At 35.3% G+C, this 18959-nt stretch overlaps 1 protein-coding gene across 1 annotated transcript in view; it reads left to right on the forward strand.

The window, feature by feature from the left end:
- Window positions 1–14610, forward strand: part of LOC103009788 (testis-specific Y-encoded protein 1-like) — an 80750-nt gene extending 66140 nt beyond the window's left edge. The window contains 3 exon segments of the mRNA XM_057549642.1: window positions 13638–13984; window positions 14016–14441; window positions 14444–14610. Coding sequence (XP_057405625.1) covers window positions 13638–13984; window positions 14016–14441; window positions 14444–14610 — 940 coding nt within the window.
- The last annotated feature ends 4349 nt before the right edge of the window (window positions 14611–18959 follow it).

Raw genomic sequence — 18959 nt, forward strand, 5'->3', positions numbered from 1 at the left:
GTAGGTAAACAAATTCTGGCTAATTGGGAGAGCTTTGCTGAAGGCTTCTGGGGAAAAGAGGTCTTTGATATTTTAAGATGTCCCCCTGAATCCTTTCTACCTTTCCATGGTATGGAGAGAGGTGATGTGCTATAGCATTTTTGCTACCTTGCGGGGAGCAGCCTGAGGAAAACCCCAATACTCAGAGGAAGGCACAAGACAGGAAGCTGAAGAAACAGAACTAGCATTACTGAATTAAACAGACCTAAAGTCTGTTGGCCTCTGGACTCGCAGTCACATAAACCTATACATTTTCGTACTGTTTAAGCCAGTTTGAACTGAATTTTGAGATACTTGTGTTTTAATTGAGTATACATATCCAAAGAGCTTTTGTTCATTCTCCTATCAGGGTGCCCTTGATCCAGTTTGGTTAGCTTCATAAAATACTGTATTTTAGCCAGAAAGACTTTTAGCCGTAAAATCTTGAGGAATCTCCTGTTCAATCACAGTCCTACCGTAGCGGGGTTGGAGACTGTACCGAAAGATTCAAAACTTCTTAAAGACCATTCTCTTAGGAAAATCTTCCACTTGTTTGCACTAATTTGTCCTTTTTCTTTTTTTCCAGATTAACTACTGAAAACATTAGATTTATTTCTCATGCTTTCTTTTGCTAGTGTAGGTAAAGCTTGAATGTGGTACAACGCCAAGAGATGTACCCAGTGATTTTCACAAGTCCTTCATCTTTTAGATTTGTGTATGGCTAACATAGAATTTCCATTCAGAACTGTCATTCATAGGAAGCAAGGGGCTGAGAGATAAAACAGATGATTCTGACCTAAGACAGTTTTGTCTAAATTTAAAAATATGACAAATAAAAATTAAATTAAAATGAATACATTATGAAATTTATATTACTTTTTAAATGAATAGAGATGGTACATGTTGTATGTCATGTTAAATATTCTGAAATTCTTACCATTTGAATAATACAAAATAATATTTGAAATTAATGTATACTATAGGAAAAATAATTCAGAATTAATGTGTATTTTCGAGTCAGACTCATCATTTTTTTGTTTGTCTTTGATCTTCAAATCACTATCCTTTCAAAATGTATTTGATTTCCAATCCTTGTAAATACTACAGTCAGCCTTCGTATCGTGGGCTTCACATCTGCGAATTCAACCAAATGTGGATTGAAAATATTCGGGGGAAAATATTCCAGAAAATTCCAAAAATCAAAATTTGAATTTGCCACCCTCAGCAACTGTTTCCATAACATTTAAGTAGTATTTATAGTTATTTACATAGCACTTACATTGTAGTAGCTATTACAAGTAACCTAGAGATGATTTAAAGTATACATAGGTTATATGCAAATACTACACCATTTTATGTAAGGGACTTGAGCATGTATGGATTTTGGTATCATTGGTTGTCCTTGAACTAATCCCCCACAGATGCCGAAGAATGACTATACTCCTTTTCTTTTACTTTAGTGGGATTTTTTTCTTATTATTTGTTCACCAGTACTTAGTTAATTTACTCTCCAGAAATAAACTTTAGGGGAAAACATTAACAAATTCCAGACTACTAAGAATTTACTTAGTTGCTGTGCCACTGAACCATGGGTTTGATATTAGAACCAAAGGCTCTGCTTACTAGTAATCTTTTGCCTCTGTTTTATTTCTTGTTTCACGGGTGTCTGTTCACATCTTAAATATTATTTGCCACGAAAATCATTCACTGATGAATGCTGAGTTCAGATATTACCTCTTCTGGGAAGGCTGTATGGATTTCCCTATCACCACTCAGCCTTCCCCTCCTCTGTGCTCCCCTAGTGCTCTCTTCATACCTCTATTGACATTGCATTTACCAATTTTCTTTTATTTAATTTTTTATATAGCTGTCTCCTTCACTAATCTGTGCTATCTTTGACAGTAGACTCCTAGCTTTATAGAATTTTGGACCTCAATGCCTGCCACGAAAGCTGCCACAGGTGCAATCAATATATTTCTTGTACCCCTGATTACGTTTATGTCTTCTAAGGAATGTACCTAGTTTCTGTCATTCTACTTAAAGATTAGAGACAGTTACCTTTCACCTCCTCTGTAAATTGCAACTATCTGCAGTTCATAGTGGCTAAGAGACTGTGTTCTGGAGTAGACTATCTACATTCAAAATCCAGCTCAGCTGTTTACTAGCTGAACAACCTTGAAGAAGTTACTTAACATCTCCAAGTCTCAATTTCTGCAGCTGCAATGTTGATATAATAAGAGAAACTACTTCATGGGGGTTTGTACAAATTCAGTGAGAAAATTTATATCAAGGTCTTAGCAAAATGCTGGCTTATAACACATTTTCACCTTTATGTAGATGGCAATGCTTCTGGGTGTAACTTCAGCTGTTATTATTACTGTTGTTATTATTAGCTCCTTAAATTTTTTACTTCCAGTGTGATTAGATATTACATTTCCAATAATAATGGAATTTTGTTATGGGAAGGAAGGCTATGGACTTGTTAGCTTTGGAAATATTCCAGGTCATTTTACAGCTGAAAATTAACAGTATCAACAAGAAGCATTCATGCCAGGATTGTACTTTTATTGTTCACAGGCCGTCTGTTTGCAGGAAAGCAAGTTTTATATTTCCAGTTGGTCTTCAACCCATCATTTGAATTCCCTGGTGTCTATTTTCAGGGTATTAGCAAGTGGTTATATGATTACACAAACTCTAAAATTCAAATAAACAGTTGGCAGTGATAGGGAAAAAACGTTAATAGTATTTTGCTGTATATTCAAAATACTGCAAACTTCCCCATATTTCCATGCATGATATATCATTGTGGATAAGTCAGGATTGTGAAAGATTTAGAAAATTGATCTTTAACAAAAAATGCTGATTATTTAGTATTGTCCCACTAACTTTAATTTTTTCTTCCCAGTTCCAGCTCTGGAAAATTTGTGAGTGTGATGGAAATATGTGTAGGTGTATGTTTGTCAGAGGAAAATGTATTTATATAAATTGCAATGCTTCTAGATAAAAAGAAAATCCCCAGATATGCAGATCCCATTAGAATTCCAAAGAATCTCACTTGACTATGTTTATAGTTCTTTAGCATTAGACCTCTGAAATCAAGTTGAGAAAATTAAATTAGTTGGAACTTATAGAGACTGTCCTGTTAAAAAAGAAGCTTAACTGGGACTTTTGGTTGGACTACAGAAAAATTGAGTTTACTTTGGAAATGGACCCATAAACTCTACTCTGTTCTTTGTAAATGTCATATTTAGGAAAGAAAAAGCAAATGTAAGATCAACTTGCAGATTCAAGTGTGCCAATTGTGAGGGGATAGCAGCTAAAAACCAGCAACTGCCTCCTCAGAGATGCACTAAATTAGGTCTGAATTTCATGAGCTTTGGTAAGCACTTATACTGTACCCTGACTGGGGAGTACTTTCCCTGAATTCTGGAGACTGCATATGAAATACTTAATTCATTTTTTTTTTGTCAGTACTTCCAATTGCTTTAATGGGAGTACATGTACTACCGCTAGTATTTTATTTTTACACTCGAAAATTCTCACTCCTCCCCCAAATTAACACTTTTGTGTAATTAGCATTGCCTAAAATAATAGATCTTTTTTCAACATGGGAAGAAGAGGGGGATAAGGAGAGAGAGGGAAAGAAGAAGGGAAAGCAATGTCCATCTGTTCAGCTAAAAGTGGGGCGTAGAGATGAGGCAGGAGGAAGAATTCATAGACTCAGAAAATAGGATAAAAAAAATTTTATATTTGATTCTGTGACCCTCCATCTTCTGTGCAATGTTGATTTTTTAAGCACTAAAGAATTTTTTTCAAGTGTTCAGCAGTATTACTTTTTTTCTATTTTGTGATAAATTATCTGCCAATAAAATGTTAATTCTCTATAGGTCATTTCATCCCATGCCTTTTGGAAAACTTTTATTTTTAAAATCAACTTTATGGAGATATAATTTACAAACAATGAACTACCTACTAACTATAAAATTTTTGAGTTTTGACATATATATATATATATATATATATATATATATATATATATATATATATATATACCTGAGAAACTACTGCTACAAATCAAGATATGGACTGCTTTCATAACCCTCCAAATATTCCCCATGGCCCCATACAATTCATTTTGCTCTCTGCTCCTGGCTCCAGGCAACCATTGATCTGTCTTTTGTACTGATAGATTAGTTTGCAATTTCTAAAATTTTAATGAAATAGAATGATATGTACTTTTTGTGGCTGGCTTCTTTCACTCATCATGATATTTTTGAGGTTGATCCATGTTGCATGTATCAGTAGTTCATTCCTTTTTATGACTAAGGAGTATTCAATTATATCAATTTACCACTTTTTAAAAAATCCATTCACCTGCTGATGAACAGTTGGATAGCTTCCAGGTTTTAACTTTGTGAATAATGCTGATCTGAGCACTCATATACAAATCTTTGGGTGGACATAGGTTCTCATTCTTCTAGGGTAACAAAATACTTAGGAGTGGAATTGCTGGGTCATATGGTAATTATATGTCTAACTGTATTAGAAACGGCCAAATAATTTTTCAAAGTGGTTACACCATTTTACATTCCAATGAAGTGTAAGCTCCATGAGTTCCACATCCTCACCAAGCACTGGTATTGTTAGTCTTTTTAACTTTAATTCAAATGGGTATATAATACTATCTCACTGGGGTTTTAATCTGCATTTTCCTTAATGGCTAATGATGTAGAGCATCTTTTCATGTGCTCACTTGCCATTTGTATATCTTCTTCTGTGAAGTATCTGTTCAAATCTCTTGCCTATCTTTATGTTGGGTTATTTGACTTCTTATTAATGAGTTGTGCAAGTTCATTATATACTCTGGGAACAAGTCCTTTGCCAGATATGTGTGTTTTTGCTAAATTTTTTTCCAATCTGAAGCTTGCCTTCTCACTTTCTTAATAGTGTCTTTTTATGGAAAAAAATGGTTTTAATTTTAGTAAAAACCTATTTATCATTTTTTTCTTTTATGATTTACTTTTTTTTTTTGCATCTAATCTAAGAAATCGTTGCATAACTCAAGGTCAGAAAGATTTTCTCCTATTTTTCCTTCTAGAGATTTTATAGATTTAGCTTCTCTCTTAGGTCTACCATCAATGTGAGTTAATGTTTGTGTATGACAGGAGATGATGGTTGATATTTATTTTTTGTATGGGTATCCAGTTATTCTAGCACCATTTGTTGAAAAGATTATTTTTGTGCTACCTTTCCTATTCTGTCCAATGCTGATTTTCTAGTACTAGCCAAAGCTCATTTTTTAAAGTATTCAGCAATATTATTTTATACCCATTTTATAATAAGTATCATTATCTGCCAGTAAATGGTTGATACTCCATAGGGCATTTATCCTTTGTCTTTTGGGAATCTTTTTTTCAAAAATCAACTTTACTGAGGTATAGTTTACAAACAGCAGACTGTATCTTTTAGTGAATATCACTTTTGAAAGTGGGTCAGAAGTGAAATCAGCGATCTTTTGCTAGGTTCCATTGCTGGCTTCTCCCTAATTCTATCTAGTGAAAATTATGGATCATTTACCTGTGTCATGTACTGCATTAGGAAAGAGACAAGAATAAGAAACCATTTTCTAGAAGACTTCATTTTGGGAACTAGGAATAAAAGCATGTCACATAGGATCCAGTCACTGCTGTAATAAAGGTTAAGAAAAAAATATTGACAATCCCAGAGGAAAGAGGAGAAGTTAGAGAAAACTTCACAGAGGTGGTATAGCTTGAATTAGGTTATCTTTATTATAATTCCTTTTGCCTTCTTTTGAAAAAGAAACATTCATCACAGAAAATTTAGAAAATATAAATAAGGATATTTACCTCATTAATCTGGATTTTGGATGTTAGCAGTCTCATCTGGATCAGAAAGCTCAGAGATGAGGTGTGCCTTAAATAAAGAAGGGAAACCTGTATAGAGATCTTCCCTATAGAGGAGTCATTTATTGATATGGTTACTAAAGCTAGCTGCACCTAAGTGCAAACTGTTTGCCTTGAGCTAAACAAATGTGCTTCCTTGAAGAAAAGGAATGGATGCGAGAGGAAATGGGATAGCTGTAAGAGGCCTGGAGGTGGGATTCCATTAAATGAAAAGAGCCATATAGAAATAGCAGTGTCTATGTTCCCTAGCACTCACCGTTTGCTAAGCATCCTAAGTGCTTTACTGAATTCTCACAGCAACCTTAGGAAAGATTTACAAAGAGAGAAATTAAGGCAAGAAATGTTAAGGTCTCCGTGGTAGATTATTGTTCAAAAGTATTCACCCTCCCTTACCATCACTTCCCCATCTTACTGATCCTTGGTTTGGTCATGTGACTGGCTTTGGTCTCATGGTGGACAGAGTGTACTTCATTGTCCCTTTACTTAGACTTTGGGCCTGGCCATGTGATTTTCTTTAGCCAATGGGATGCTAACAGATATAACACCAGCAGAGGCTTGAAATATGCATGTGTGGAGGGCCTCTCCTCTTATGTCTCTGCCATCACTATGAGATGAACATGCCCTAGGATAGCCTACTGGTCCAAAGAGGATGAAAGACAGGTGGAATGGACTTGGAACCAACCTGTAATTTGGAGCACAGCCCAGCCTGGATCAGGCAACCCACAGATGGTGAGAGAGAATAGTTGATTGTTGTTTATTCCACTGAGTTTTATGGTGGTTTGTTATTCAGCCACCTAATTAAGTGGCAGAAAGAATTTGAACACTGACAATATGGGTACAGAGTCTGTATCATACTGCTACTTGTACAGGAAATAATGAGTTCTTTTCAAATGTCTAGGTAAAGATAATCAGTTGAAGGATGAAGCAAAGGTCTATAACTCAGGAGAAAGTAATGGGTTTGGAATTAAGAGAATATTTCATCAATTAAAGAATAAACCTTGGCAAATCATTTAATCTCTCTGTACTTTCCTTAAAAGACTATTGTGAAAAATAAAGTACTAGCTGTCAAAGCTCTTTAAAATGTTAAAAGTGTTATGGAAATTCTAGTTTTTCCTTTAAGTCTATTTTGTTTCCTTCTGTATCTCAGTGCCCGGTGTGTCATAGGTACTAAGTACATATTTGTTAAAATAAATTGAAGTGAATTATTTTCAAACAGTATTCTTAGTTCATAAATAACAAAAACACAAAGCATATTTATCATTAGGAAAGTAATTAATTTCTGTTCTTGACAAGAGTAGGAAAAAATGTCAAGGAAGCCCCTTCCTCTTACAGCAGTAGACTGGTATGGAATATACGGAGGATGCTCGTTTCTTATCTCTACTACCCAAATAATGGTACCCAGACTGATGTTCTGCAAATCCTAACACTAATGAGAATGTTGCTGCAGTCTTCTAACAGGATACTTTCTGCCCCAAAGAGTGTTTTGTTAGTGGGAAAATATTTGAATTTAATATTTGTTCTGCAGTTTAAAAAATTAAGTTTTATTTATAAAATACAGATAATTCAGAAAACAACCAAATGAGCTTGGGAATTCCAAAGTTAGGTCACTATGGTAGGAAGAAAATGTTCATTTGTCCTTTTTCCTTCTCTGTTTACTATAAAGCAAGATATAGCCAAATAAGATGTCTCCCTTTTAATACATTTTGCATTTAATTAATTTAGGATTCTGGCCAAGGTTATGGTTAGTTTGGGTTCAGGTTAGGGGGCAAGTTTGTTCCTCACATCAAATCACAGAGACATTAAAGGATTAGAGGTGTTATATAGGTTGTTCTACTTTTTATTATAACTTATCCCAAAACTTCTCCCATGATATCCTGAAAAAAATTTTGGTGGTGTAGATAAGGATTACATCAGCTCTAAACTTTCCTGTTAAAATATTAAATGGGAACATTTGAACAGTATTGCATCACCAATGTGAAACTGACTAACAGTCTGGAAGCAGTAAATTTTACTTAAGTATATTTCATTGTAGTGAGTGCTTCATCCTGTGACAGATATTCTCCAGTGAGGATTTTGGGTGAAGACTTTCTGTCCCAGCTAAAGTCTTTTAATAGCTACTCCTAATCCTGAACCAGTTCTGGCCTCCTGTTCACATGTGTTAGGAATGTAATTAAATCTATCAGTGTCATTGTTATATTAAGAGTTATAGACTAACCCTAGTATTGAAAGAAAGGAAGGAAAAGATCAATCTTCTCATTATTTTTGCTGCAGATTTTCATCATAATGATTTCTTTGTTTTATTTATTGTAAATCTATTGTATCTGTGCAAAGACCATATGTTTGCAATTCTTGACTTGGAAATGCCGGAAGATAAAGTAGGGAAATAAACTTCAGAAATACAAATATAACTGGTATCCTAGATTCCTTGACAGGATCCAGGGTATTAAAGCTGGTTTTACCCTACTCACAAAAGTTTATCTAACTTTATCGTCCCCACACTCCAGATGAAATAGATATTAAATAGGAAGAATTTAGCACTCTAGTAGGGTCTTAAATCTTTTAAAAGAGACAAAAAGGATTGAAATGCTCAAGATTTCATGGTATAAGAATGATACCAAGACAAAAATGTTACTTTTGAAATCTAAAATTCAAAAAAAAAATTCAATTAAAAGAATTTCTTAAGCCCAGTGTTGCACAAACTACAAGATTTGGGAAACCTTAACATCTTCCTCTCATTTTTGCCTAATATCTATTTGTTCAAGTTATTTCAGTTGTACCTCCTATATTTCTTTCCAATCACTTCCTTTCTAACATTTCCATCGCCCTCAACTATTTTGCCATTTTCTAATCTCAACCTGGATGATTTTTATTGTAAAAAATAAAATATGTGACTCTAACTCTGGTGCCTAACACCCATCATTGCTCTTAGGATAAAGGCCAGCACCTTTAGGAAGGTCTACAGAGCTATTTCCTGTCTGGCTTCAGTTCTCTGCATTCCGGCCACCCCGGCCTTCTTTCCAAGGTTTAGAACAAACCAAATTCCTCCTTGCCTCAGGATCTTCAAATATGTTCCTCCTTCTGCCTGAAATACTATATAATAAATATATGTGTTTATTACCTATGAATATATAAAGTCTTTCTTATTGAAATTATCAAACATACTCGTATTAATAACACATGTCTAATCCTATTTCGTCTGTGGTACCACCCACCTTACCTCCACCCCAGATAACTTTGAAGCAAATCCCAGGCATGTAATGAAAGACTCTTTCTAACTCACGCTTATCCTCAAGATCTCTGCTCAAGCGCCACCTGTTTCCCCCATCCCTCTGCCATCTAGGTCATACTGCCTGGTCATAGGGTCTCATTGTACCCAGTGCTTCTACTTTAAGAAATCATTTCAGTATGTAATTATATATTTATGTGTATGGTTTTTGTATTAGTGTCTATCTTCATCCTATACTTCATGTCCCGTGAGGGAGAAATGGTGTCTTTTTTGCCCATCATTCTACCTCCTCTACTTATCAGAGTGCCTGGCTCAGAGTGAATTCTTAATAAATATCCATGAATTAAGCTGTGGGGATTTTCATAATAGAACCCTGCCCATTGCTGCCTTCTTAGCGTTCTTCGTGGTCTTTTAATATCAAAAGATTTCCTGCATATAGCCCCTGGCCTGTGGTACCTTTAGTCTCTCCAAATAGAGACTTCTATCCTCTCTTTGATTTCTTCTGAAGCACTTGATCAGGTATTATTTTACCAACAGGTGCAGTTGGTCCTATTTTCAAAATGAATGTGCAGGCAAAACTTATAATTAATATTTATCTTCTCGATGTTTTTAATAATCATTAGCTATTTCTTTTACATCCTAATACTATTTTCTCCCCACTAAATACAAAACAACATTGTCATAGAAAGCAGTCTGTGGGAAGGTGCGATCAACATAAACGTTTATTATGTATCGTTGTATACCAACACTATGGTCAAGTGAATGGAAAAATATTTCAGTGAAAGGCTGATAGATTATCTTAATGAAAATGGTTTTCAACAGCATTACTTGATTTTAGTTTCTTAATTTTAATTTTTAATTTTAAATCACACAGATATAAGTTTGGCTGTATTTTATTTACATAAACCCCAATATTATTTAGAGTTTCTATTTCAGTATGAGAAAAAAATATATATTAAGAAAAATTAAGAAAGTTAAATTCTGGGAAATTTTTGAGAAGGTGAAAATGTCCCCACAAATCTGGTATCACATATTTCTTAGAGTTATTTTATAACTTTTTAAGATAGCAGTATATTTTGATATTTTGTTGACAGAAAATTTTAGCCTAAATATATAAGTTCTTAATAACTGGTCACTAGGTTTTGCTACTTTGCAATATAATGTTATATAGGATTCTGTTTATCACTACTTCATAATGACTACTAATCTAGTCAAAGTTTTCTGCAAAATTACAGCATCAGCTTGGATTAAGAGATGTAATGATTGGGACTTTCCTGGTGGCACAGTGGTTAAGACTCCGCACTCCCAGGGCAGGGGGCCCAGGCTTGATCCCTGGTCATGGAACTAGATCCCACATGCATGCCACAACTAAGAGTTCGCATACCACAACTAAGGAGCCGTCAAGTTGCATCTAAGGAGCCCGCAAGCCACAACTAAGGAGCCCATGAACCTCAACTAAGACCTGGCGCAACCAAATAAATAAATAAATAAATATTTAAAAAGAGAGAGATGTAATGATGGTGTAATTCAGAAGATTACACTGTTCAAAGGAAGAGAAAATTATGAGCAATTGCTAGGAAAGCAAATCTATAAAATTAAATATGTCCCCAAATCATAGCAGTAAATTTTTTATTTGAGATTTTCATGTGGTTATGTGATGAGGACTTGGTTCCTGTCTTGGGTACACCCATATGTTGGTATTATCAACCTTCATGACTCCATATATTTCCTTTCATGAACACATTTTCCCTGGTCACCTTGTCACCTCCACTGCAATGGCTTCTATTCCTTTGGCATAAGATTGTTCATCTTAAAAATAAAAGATCCTATAACCAATTTTAAGCACTCTATTAAATCTGTTTATAAGTGATAATTAAATGGGATATGAAATATTACTTCTCCTAACTGCATCTCCCTGAATCAGAAATACATTATATAATTAGCATGTCTTAAATTACTTTTCCCTCACTAGGTAAATAAACTTACTAGAGAAAATTATTGAGTTAATTCCTCTACAGTTCTTTAGCATTTGAAAGGAAGTGCTTAAATGCAATGTCATTTCTAATTTCCATCAAATTGGATGTTTCAAAGGACTTTTAAAGACTATTATTGACCTTGGTAGAAATTGATACTGTATATAATTCAACTGCTTCATTTGTCATACGTGGTATGTGCAAAGTGGCTATTATTCAGAAAATGTCAGTTGAAATGAGAATTTCAATTATTTTTTTCACCTATAGTTGGCAACTAAATCTGGGGCAAAGATGCTTTAATAATCTGTGATATATGAAAAATAAGTTATTCAAAGATTCTGATTATACTTATACTGACATCTTTACAGCATAAGACTTTTTAGAGATTAAACTCTAACCTAGTCTCTTAACCACATGTGTAATAGATATATTTTAACGTTCAAGTATCTGACCAAATTAAATTAAAGATACAGCACCATCTTATGGATATTTCTATATCTGTAAAATTTATAAATATAAAAATCTTTTTGAGTTTGGGAAGAGAAAAGCTTTATCAGTTAAAAAAAATATATAGGAGGAGAATATTTTACTGTAACAAGGAAAAATGTTGCAATATTGAATAACTTGAATGTGTATGTGTGCATGCATGTATGAATGTGTGTGTTTGTGATGGCAAGGTAAATAAAGAGATTTGTAATTTTTTCCCTTCAAAATTAAGAATTTGAAGAAGACAAATAAACAAAAGTTATTACAATACAAATTCATAACTTTGTGAAATAAGACATGTAGCTCAGAATACTGTCAGTCTCTAAATGACTCTGGGACATCACCGATTATCACCTGGCAAAGAAGTGTTCTTATAAGACATGAACCACACTTTCTAGAGAGTGATGAGAAATTTAGGTATGATAATAAACCTATTTAACTATCTGCTGATACTATAGAACTGGTAATCAAGTCTCCTTATATTTATCTAGCATTTAAATGTTTTCATAAGTGATTTATGCCCATTATTTTGTTCTGATTTTAGGTACAGATATTTTTGAATAAACACTTCTTAATAATCTTTCTTATTATTTTAATATAAAACACATAGCCAATTTAAGGAGATTATAGAAAAATTGATGAACAAAACTCCACAATTAATTATTAAGGTGTAGTTACATGGGTGTGGTTCATATCCTTCATGTTTAGCTAACTTTAGTTATATATAGACCTGAAGCTCTACATGATTTACCCAGTTTATATGGTGTAAAATTATCCCACTTCTAACCAAAGCACAGATTCAGTACTTCTTAACTTTTTAGTGTCTTGAACTCCATGATAAAAGCTTTGGAACCTCTCTTTTAAAAAAAGTCCATAGATACAATACATTTTGCACATAATTTTAGGGGCTTCTGGACTCCCTGGAGCTCATCCATGCTCTATGATTTTAAATAGTATTCTCCTTATTTTAACATTTATTTCCTTAGGATGTGATATTGACAAGTAAAAGCCGGGAGCTTTATCACAAAAATGCAAGGTCTTCTTGTGGTAGAAGTGATCCATAGTTTTTACACACACACACACACACACACACACACACACACTCCTATTTGGCTTTAACTCATGTTCTCCCACAACTAAATTATATTAAAAGACCAGTGTAAATAAAGGGGTTCTTATTAGTTTATTTTTATACAGATTTTATTTTCATGTTATTTACAGTGAGATGTAAAAATATGACATTGACTACAAACAATATAGAATTTTTGGCTTTATCCTCACAGCATACTACAGGTTCTAATAATGTCCTATTATGAATAGTTTTCTATATCATGTAGACTTGACTCTAAATTTCTAAATTTTGTTTCAAATGTAAACTTGTAACTGATTTAATAAAATTAAGTTATTCCTAGATGTCCATATTAATAGAAAAAATACAACATAAAGTTGAAAAATTCTAAGCATACCATATACATGTTTTTATGTTTACTTCTGAGATGTGGATAGGTATTTTATAGCTTAATAAGAAATCCAGGGATATTTAATAGATTTATAATAGTAGCATTATGTTTAAATGCAGATCCAAGACACTATATTAGATGTTAACCTAATTTTTCATGTTATCAAATGCAGAATTATCATAATGTAAAAATTATTTTATTGATACTCTAGAACAATCTTGGTAATTTAATAAGATGCTTTAAGTTGTAAGGGCAGATTCCATAAAAATTCATGAAAAATTTAGATATCTGATCATTTAAAACGGTAATGAAAATATTGCCACCACCTATACCTTTAACTGTAATACGATCCACGGGATGGATATATCTGCTCTACGTAGTGTAATACTTACTTTGTCCTTAAATTGGGAGGAAAGTAAAACAATGAATTAGCCCTGCCCCAATCGGCACCCCGCCCCCACCCCGAAGTCCCAGGAAGCGCAAGGGGGCTCTAGTCGCTGGGCTGCTCTGCGGACCACGTGCTGTGCTCCCACCTCCCGCTCCTTCGCAGCTGCCCCAGCTCAGGGCCAGGGCCACGTGGCGCCGCCCAGGGACCCCGGGTCATCCTGCATGTGGGAGGGGGTCCTCAGGAAGCAGGGGCCTGCGGGTCCCCAGGTGCGGTGGGGGAGGTGAGTGCCGTGCGGGCACTAGCTGGTGGGTCGGGCGAGGAGGCCACCATCTTCAGGGTGAGGGTTGTGCGGCAAGGCGCGGCCCTGGAGGAGGGAGAGGTGGCGGGGATCGGGGAGGAGTTGGGGCTGCTGGTGGAAGACATCATGCAAGTGGTGGAGGCGGGGGCGGAGGAGGAGCAGGAGGAGGTGCAGGCGGAGGAGCGGGAGGAGAAGCCCCAGCAGCAGGGGCAGGAAGAGCCAGGGCGGGGACCTGGCACCCACGACCCCCCGGCCCCTGCTGGAGGCGCTTGCGGCCCTGCAGTTAGAGCTGAGTGCTCTGAATGCCCAAGCCAGCAGGGCCTACACTTGGCTTAAGCGCATGATCGGTCAGAGGCGGAAGCCTCACTTGGATGGAAGAAGGGCCGTCATCTGGGGCATCCCTGGCTTCTGGGCCAGAGCCATCATGAACCAACCCCAGATGTCAGCCATGATCAGTGACCAAGATGAAGACATGCTTAGCTACATGATCAGTTTGGAGGTGCAGGAACTGGGCCATCCCAGGCACCGCTGCAAGTTGATGTTTTTCTTTCGGAACAACTCCTACTTCTGGAACGACATGATCATTAAGGAGTATCACCTTAGCATCGCTGGATATAGGGCGTCTCGTTCCACTCCAGTTCAGTGGTTCTGGGATTATGAACAAGGTGCCCCCAGCTGCAGCAGGACACCACCAGCCTTAACTTCCTCAACTGGTTGTCTGACCACAACTGCCCAGGGTCTAACAGGATTGCTGAGATCATCGGCGAGGGCCTATGGCCCAATCCCGTGCACTACTACCCCAGGGAGGAAGGCCCACCAGGACAGACCCAGAGATGAAGGCGCTGGGGGAGCTTCAGAGTTTGGCCAAATAGCACAAGAGGCAGGAGGCGTCTACAGATGCAGGGGACGGGTGGATGTATCTACCTACGTGGTTCTGGTGCCCAGGGGGGAAACGAGGAAAGGATGGCCAGTGAAGGTTCCAGAGAGCAGAGCCCCACGTGCCAGGAATGACGCCCAGAGAGACATAAACAAGTTAACAAGTGAAAAAAAAAAAAAAAGAATTAGTGATGCAATGGTAAAATTAGAGGCCTAACCTTGAAAACTAGGGATTCTCAAAATATGGTCCTCAAACCCCTGGTTGGGGGGGTTCCCTGAAACCCTATCAGGGAGGTCTGTGAGGTTGAAACTATTTTTATAGGAATACTAAGATCTTCTTTGTCTTCTTCACTGTGTTGATATTGCGTAGATGGTGCAGTAACAATGGTGGATTCATGCTGGAGCTTTAGCATGAATCAAGGCAACGGCACCAAAATCACTAGTAATCATTGTGTTCACAGGCACATACTCACAGAAAAAAATAAGCCAGATTCACTTATGAATATTTCTGATTAAGCAGTAAAAAATATTTATTTTTAAAAATCTCAACCCTTGGGTACACATTTAAAAAATAATGTGAAGTGAAATGGGAAGTATACATAAAACACTTCTGCTGCATAACGAAGTACAATGATTGGAGAACTGTCTGAGTTGCAAGCTGAACTATCTGCTTTTTCATAGAACACCATTTTTACTTGAGAGAGCAACTCGACAAACAAATTATAGTTACTCATACTTAGATATTTGGCAGACATTTTCTCAAACGTGAGTGAAGTGAGCTTGTCACTTTAAGGAAAACAACTGACAGTTTTGTTGTGCCAGTGATAAATTCAAGCTTTCAGGTGAAAATTAGAATTTTGTAAAACGTTATCTGCCAAAGTAAACGATAGTTTTCCAGTACTTAATGATTTTTTGATGAAATTATTGACAAATGTAATTTGTTGGATACTATATAATAAAATAAAATGTGTCAACTTTTGGACAATCTACATTACCCAATGAACCAGTGTTTTCCAAATGACCAATGAATGACATTATGAAATCATGAATCAGTAAAAGATCCATTCAAAGTTCAAGATAGACTAATGGATTTTTTAAAATCACAGAGTAAGAAAAATTTACTGATGTGGTTATAGATTCCACATTGCAACTAACCTTAAAGAAACTACCACTCATTGAGTTTTGGTTTAATATCAAAGAAGGATATCCATAATTATGTGAAAGGCTATTAAAATACTCCTTCCTTTTTCAACCACATGTCTATATAAGGTTGGATTTTCTTCATCTGTTATCAAACAAAACAATGTATTGCAACAGACTGAAGTAGAAGCAGATATGAGAATGTAGAAGCACATGAATTCTACTAAGCCAGACATTAAAGAGATTTGTATAGTGTAAAATAGTACAACTCTTCCCACTCAACTTTTTCTTTTGGAAATACAGGTTTTTTTTCATAAACATATATAACATGTTATATAGTAGGTTATTATTATTATTAAATGAATTAATAGTCATTTCTAAATTTCCTTAGTTTTATCTTTCTAATATTAGAAATGCTAATAAATATAACCCACATAACCAAGAGAACTTTGGGGTCCTTAATAAATTTTAAGAGGGTAAATAGGCCCCGAGAACAAGTGTGTTAATCACTGCTACAGACCAGGGTAATAGCAAATAATTAATAAAGACATATCTTCATTTTCCCCACTTAATATCATTTGACTATCCCTTATAATTTTCTCTGATAAAAACTCTATTTCAATTTAATTTCAGTTTACTTTTCTATTTCAGTTTAATTTTCTTGAGCATTATTGTTGAAATGGTCTAGTTTTTTTTTTTTTTTTTTTTTTAATAGGAGTAGAATTCTCATCTCTTGAGACATTGGTTGAATTCCTGGTCAATCAATGCAATGCTCTCTTTACAGTGTCCTAGTATAGTTCTTAATATAGACTAGGCACTCAATAAATGTTATTGACTGGCAGAACATGTGTTAAACAGCAAAGTCAATAAAAGTGCAAAACAACTGTGAAAGCTAGAGGGAAAAAACTCCATTTACTGCTTTATCCATTTATGAGCATAATTAGTAGATTTTAATCCATTCCCACAAAAAGCACTGTTTGTGTCTCTATTGCCATTTAAAACACAAACAAAAAGTGCAGTTTGTGTCTCTATTACCATTTAAAACACAAACAGGTTCTTGTAGGTTAAGTACCTTCTTCTCTAGGAGACCATAATTATCATCTCGTATATTGTACATCTTGAATTAAGGCAAGGCACTTTTCTCATGAAATTTTAGGCTCAGAGGTCACAGTATGCTTTCACCTTTCTTTACTCCCTGTACTTTACAACAAACTCATTTCCGTTACCTTCTCCAAATTTCTTACAAAATGGAAATTAAAAAATGGAACTGTAATCAATCATTTATGAATGCTGACAGATTGAATAGGAACAGAAGGAAAGTAGCTTCTTATTGTGGGTTCAAACCATCTTATAAAAATTATGAAATCTTTAAGGTTTTAATAAAACACCTTACATATTTGGGAGTTCTTTCAGGCTGGCTGTTTCAAGGAAAATAATTTAGAAATACAAATTATAAGCTATGTAAAAATCAATAAATAAATGCATTGAACCATTTACTAGTTTATCTACAATTTATTTCTATAGTTCTACAGTTAAAAGTGAGCTACATAATAAAACAATTACAATAACAATAAAATACTTGGCATTTACTGAGAATTTACTCTATACCAGACAATCTTTTAGTACTTGAATGCAGTATTTTATTTAATCTTCACAATAAACCTTTGACTGTATCTTGTGTGGGTATCAGTGTGGGTTACTCATTTTTCTGGTCAATTTGTGCTGATCATCTGCATATATTTTTACCCTTTATCTGTAAAAGGTGGGGTCACAGAATGATTCTTTCTAGGATTCAAATTCTAACTTGAGAGGCGAAAAAGAAAAAGCTGAGCAAAGTAAGGAGAGGGATTTAAATAAGGTTGCCAGGAGGATTATTGCCTCATAAGATATAAATACTCATCTTAAAGTTTCAAAAAATTGGTTTTTATCTTACTTTTGCAAATGCATACCCTTTTATTAGCTGGGCTTGTGAGTTGACATTTTTCTCATACATATTTGCAAAACTGGTCCTTCCATTTGACCTGAAAAAGATTCCTCTCTCTGTTGTTATATAATTTTAGCTATAACTACAAAAAATAATAGACTCCCAAAACACTTAAGGGATATTTTGTGAATGTTTTTCTCTATGACCACAAGAGCATATATTACCATAACTTCTTATTTTGCTCATGTTTGTTTCATATACGTCCCCTCAGCGACTAAATTCTACTGTTTCTATCTACTCAGAATAGTGCATAGCCTAGAGTGGGTGCCCCAAAAAGTGTCTGTTCAATGAAAGAATGATTTCATCTGTGACTTGAAAGAGTTAATACCTTCCTTTCCGGTCAAATGCGCAAATCAATTCTCAACCAGAAAACAGACCACCTATAGCTATTCAGGTCACACACCTGTTTCCTTAAATATCATTGCCAAAACACATTTTATATTCGATTTTATTATTGTGCATCCATCTTTCCCTAGCATTAGAGGTGTTTCATTAAAAAGCAGTATAACTTCGATTTGTTTTTATGCTCACCTTGACGAAAATAAAAATGAATCACTGAATAAATTCAAGTGTATTTTATGTATTTTTGAAATGGTACAAACCAATCATAGTCTTATGTTGGGCATCATTTACTCAATTATCCCAGAGCATCAGCTGAAGTTATAATTACCTGAAAAGGTAATATTTAAGGTAGAAATTTGGCAAGAACATTAGTATAAGCACAAAGTTGAAAATGTTAATTAATAATTATTAGGGCACAGTTAATGTTTAATGATCGGGTTTTCCTTTCAGATTCCTTTTCTTCAAACCATCTCTTTTTGGAGGAGAGGAAGGGAGGGTTCCTCAGAGACACATCATTGGCCCTCTTCTCAGTCTGAAACATGTTTTATGGACCTCATTATCCATATCTGTCTGTAGCTTCAACTACCACCAATATGCTGACGATTCCTTTACCCAGATGTGAGTTAACAGGTTTGCATTTCCAAATGGGTCTAGGAGCACTCTGATAAGCTCCTCAAAACTTGATGCTTCTCTATAGCTACATGTCCTCTAGAAGTTCATATTTCATCTGTTCTCAGTCAAGTTACCCTGTCCTGGGAATCATATTCTACCCTTGACCCTCTTCTTCAGCTCCTCGTACATGTTCTATTAATTCCTTTGTCCACCTCTTAAGCTTTCTTCCCCC

This window comes from Balaenoptera acutorostrata, chromosome 7 (assembly GCF_949987535.1).
Source record: "Balaenoptera acutorostrata chromosome 7, mBalAcu1.1, whole genome shotgun sequence".
Taxonomy (NCBI): domain Eukaryota; kingdom Metazoa; phylum Chordata; class Mammalia; order Artiodactyla; family Balaenopteridae; genus Balaenoptera; species Balaenoptera acutorostrata.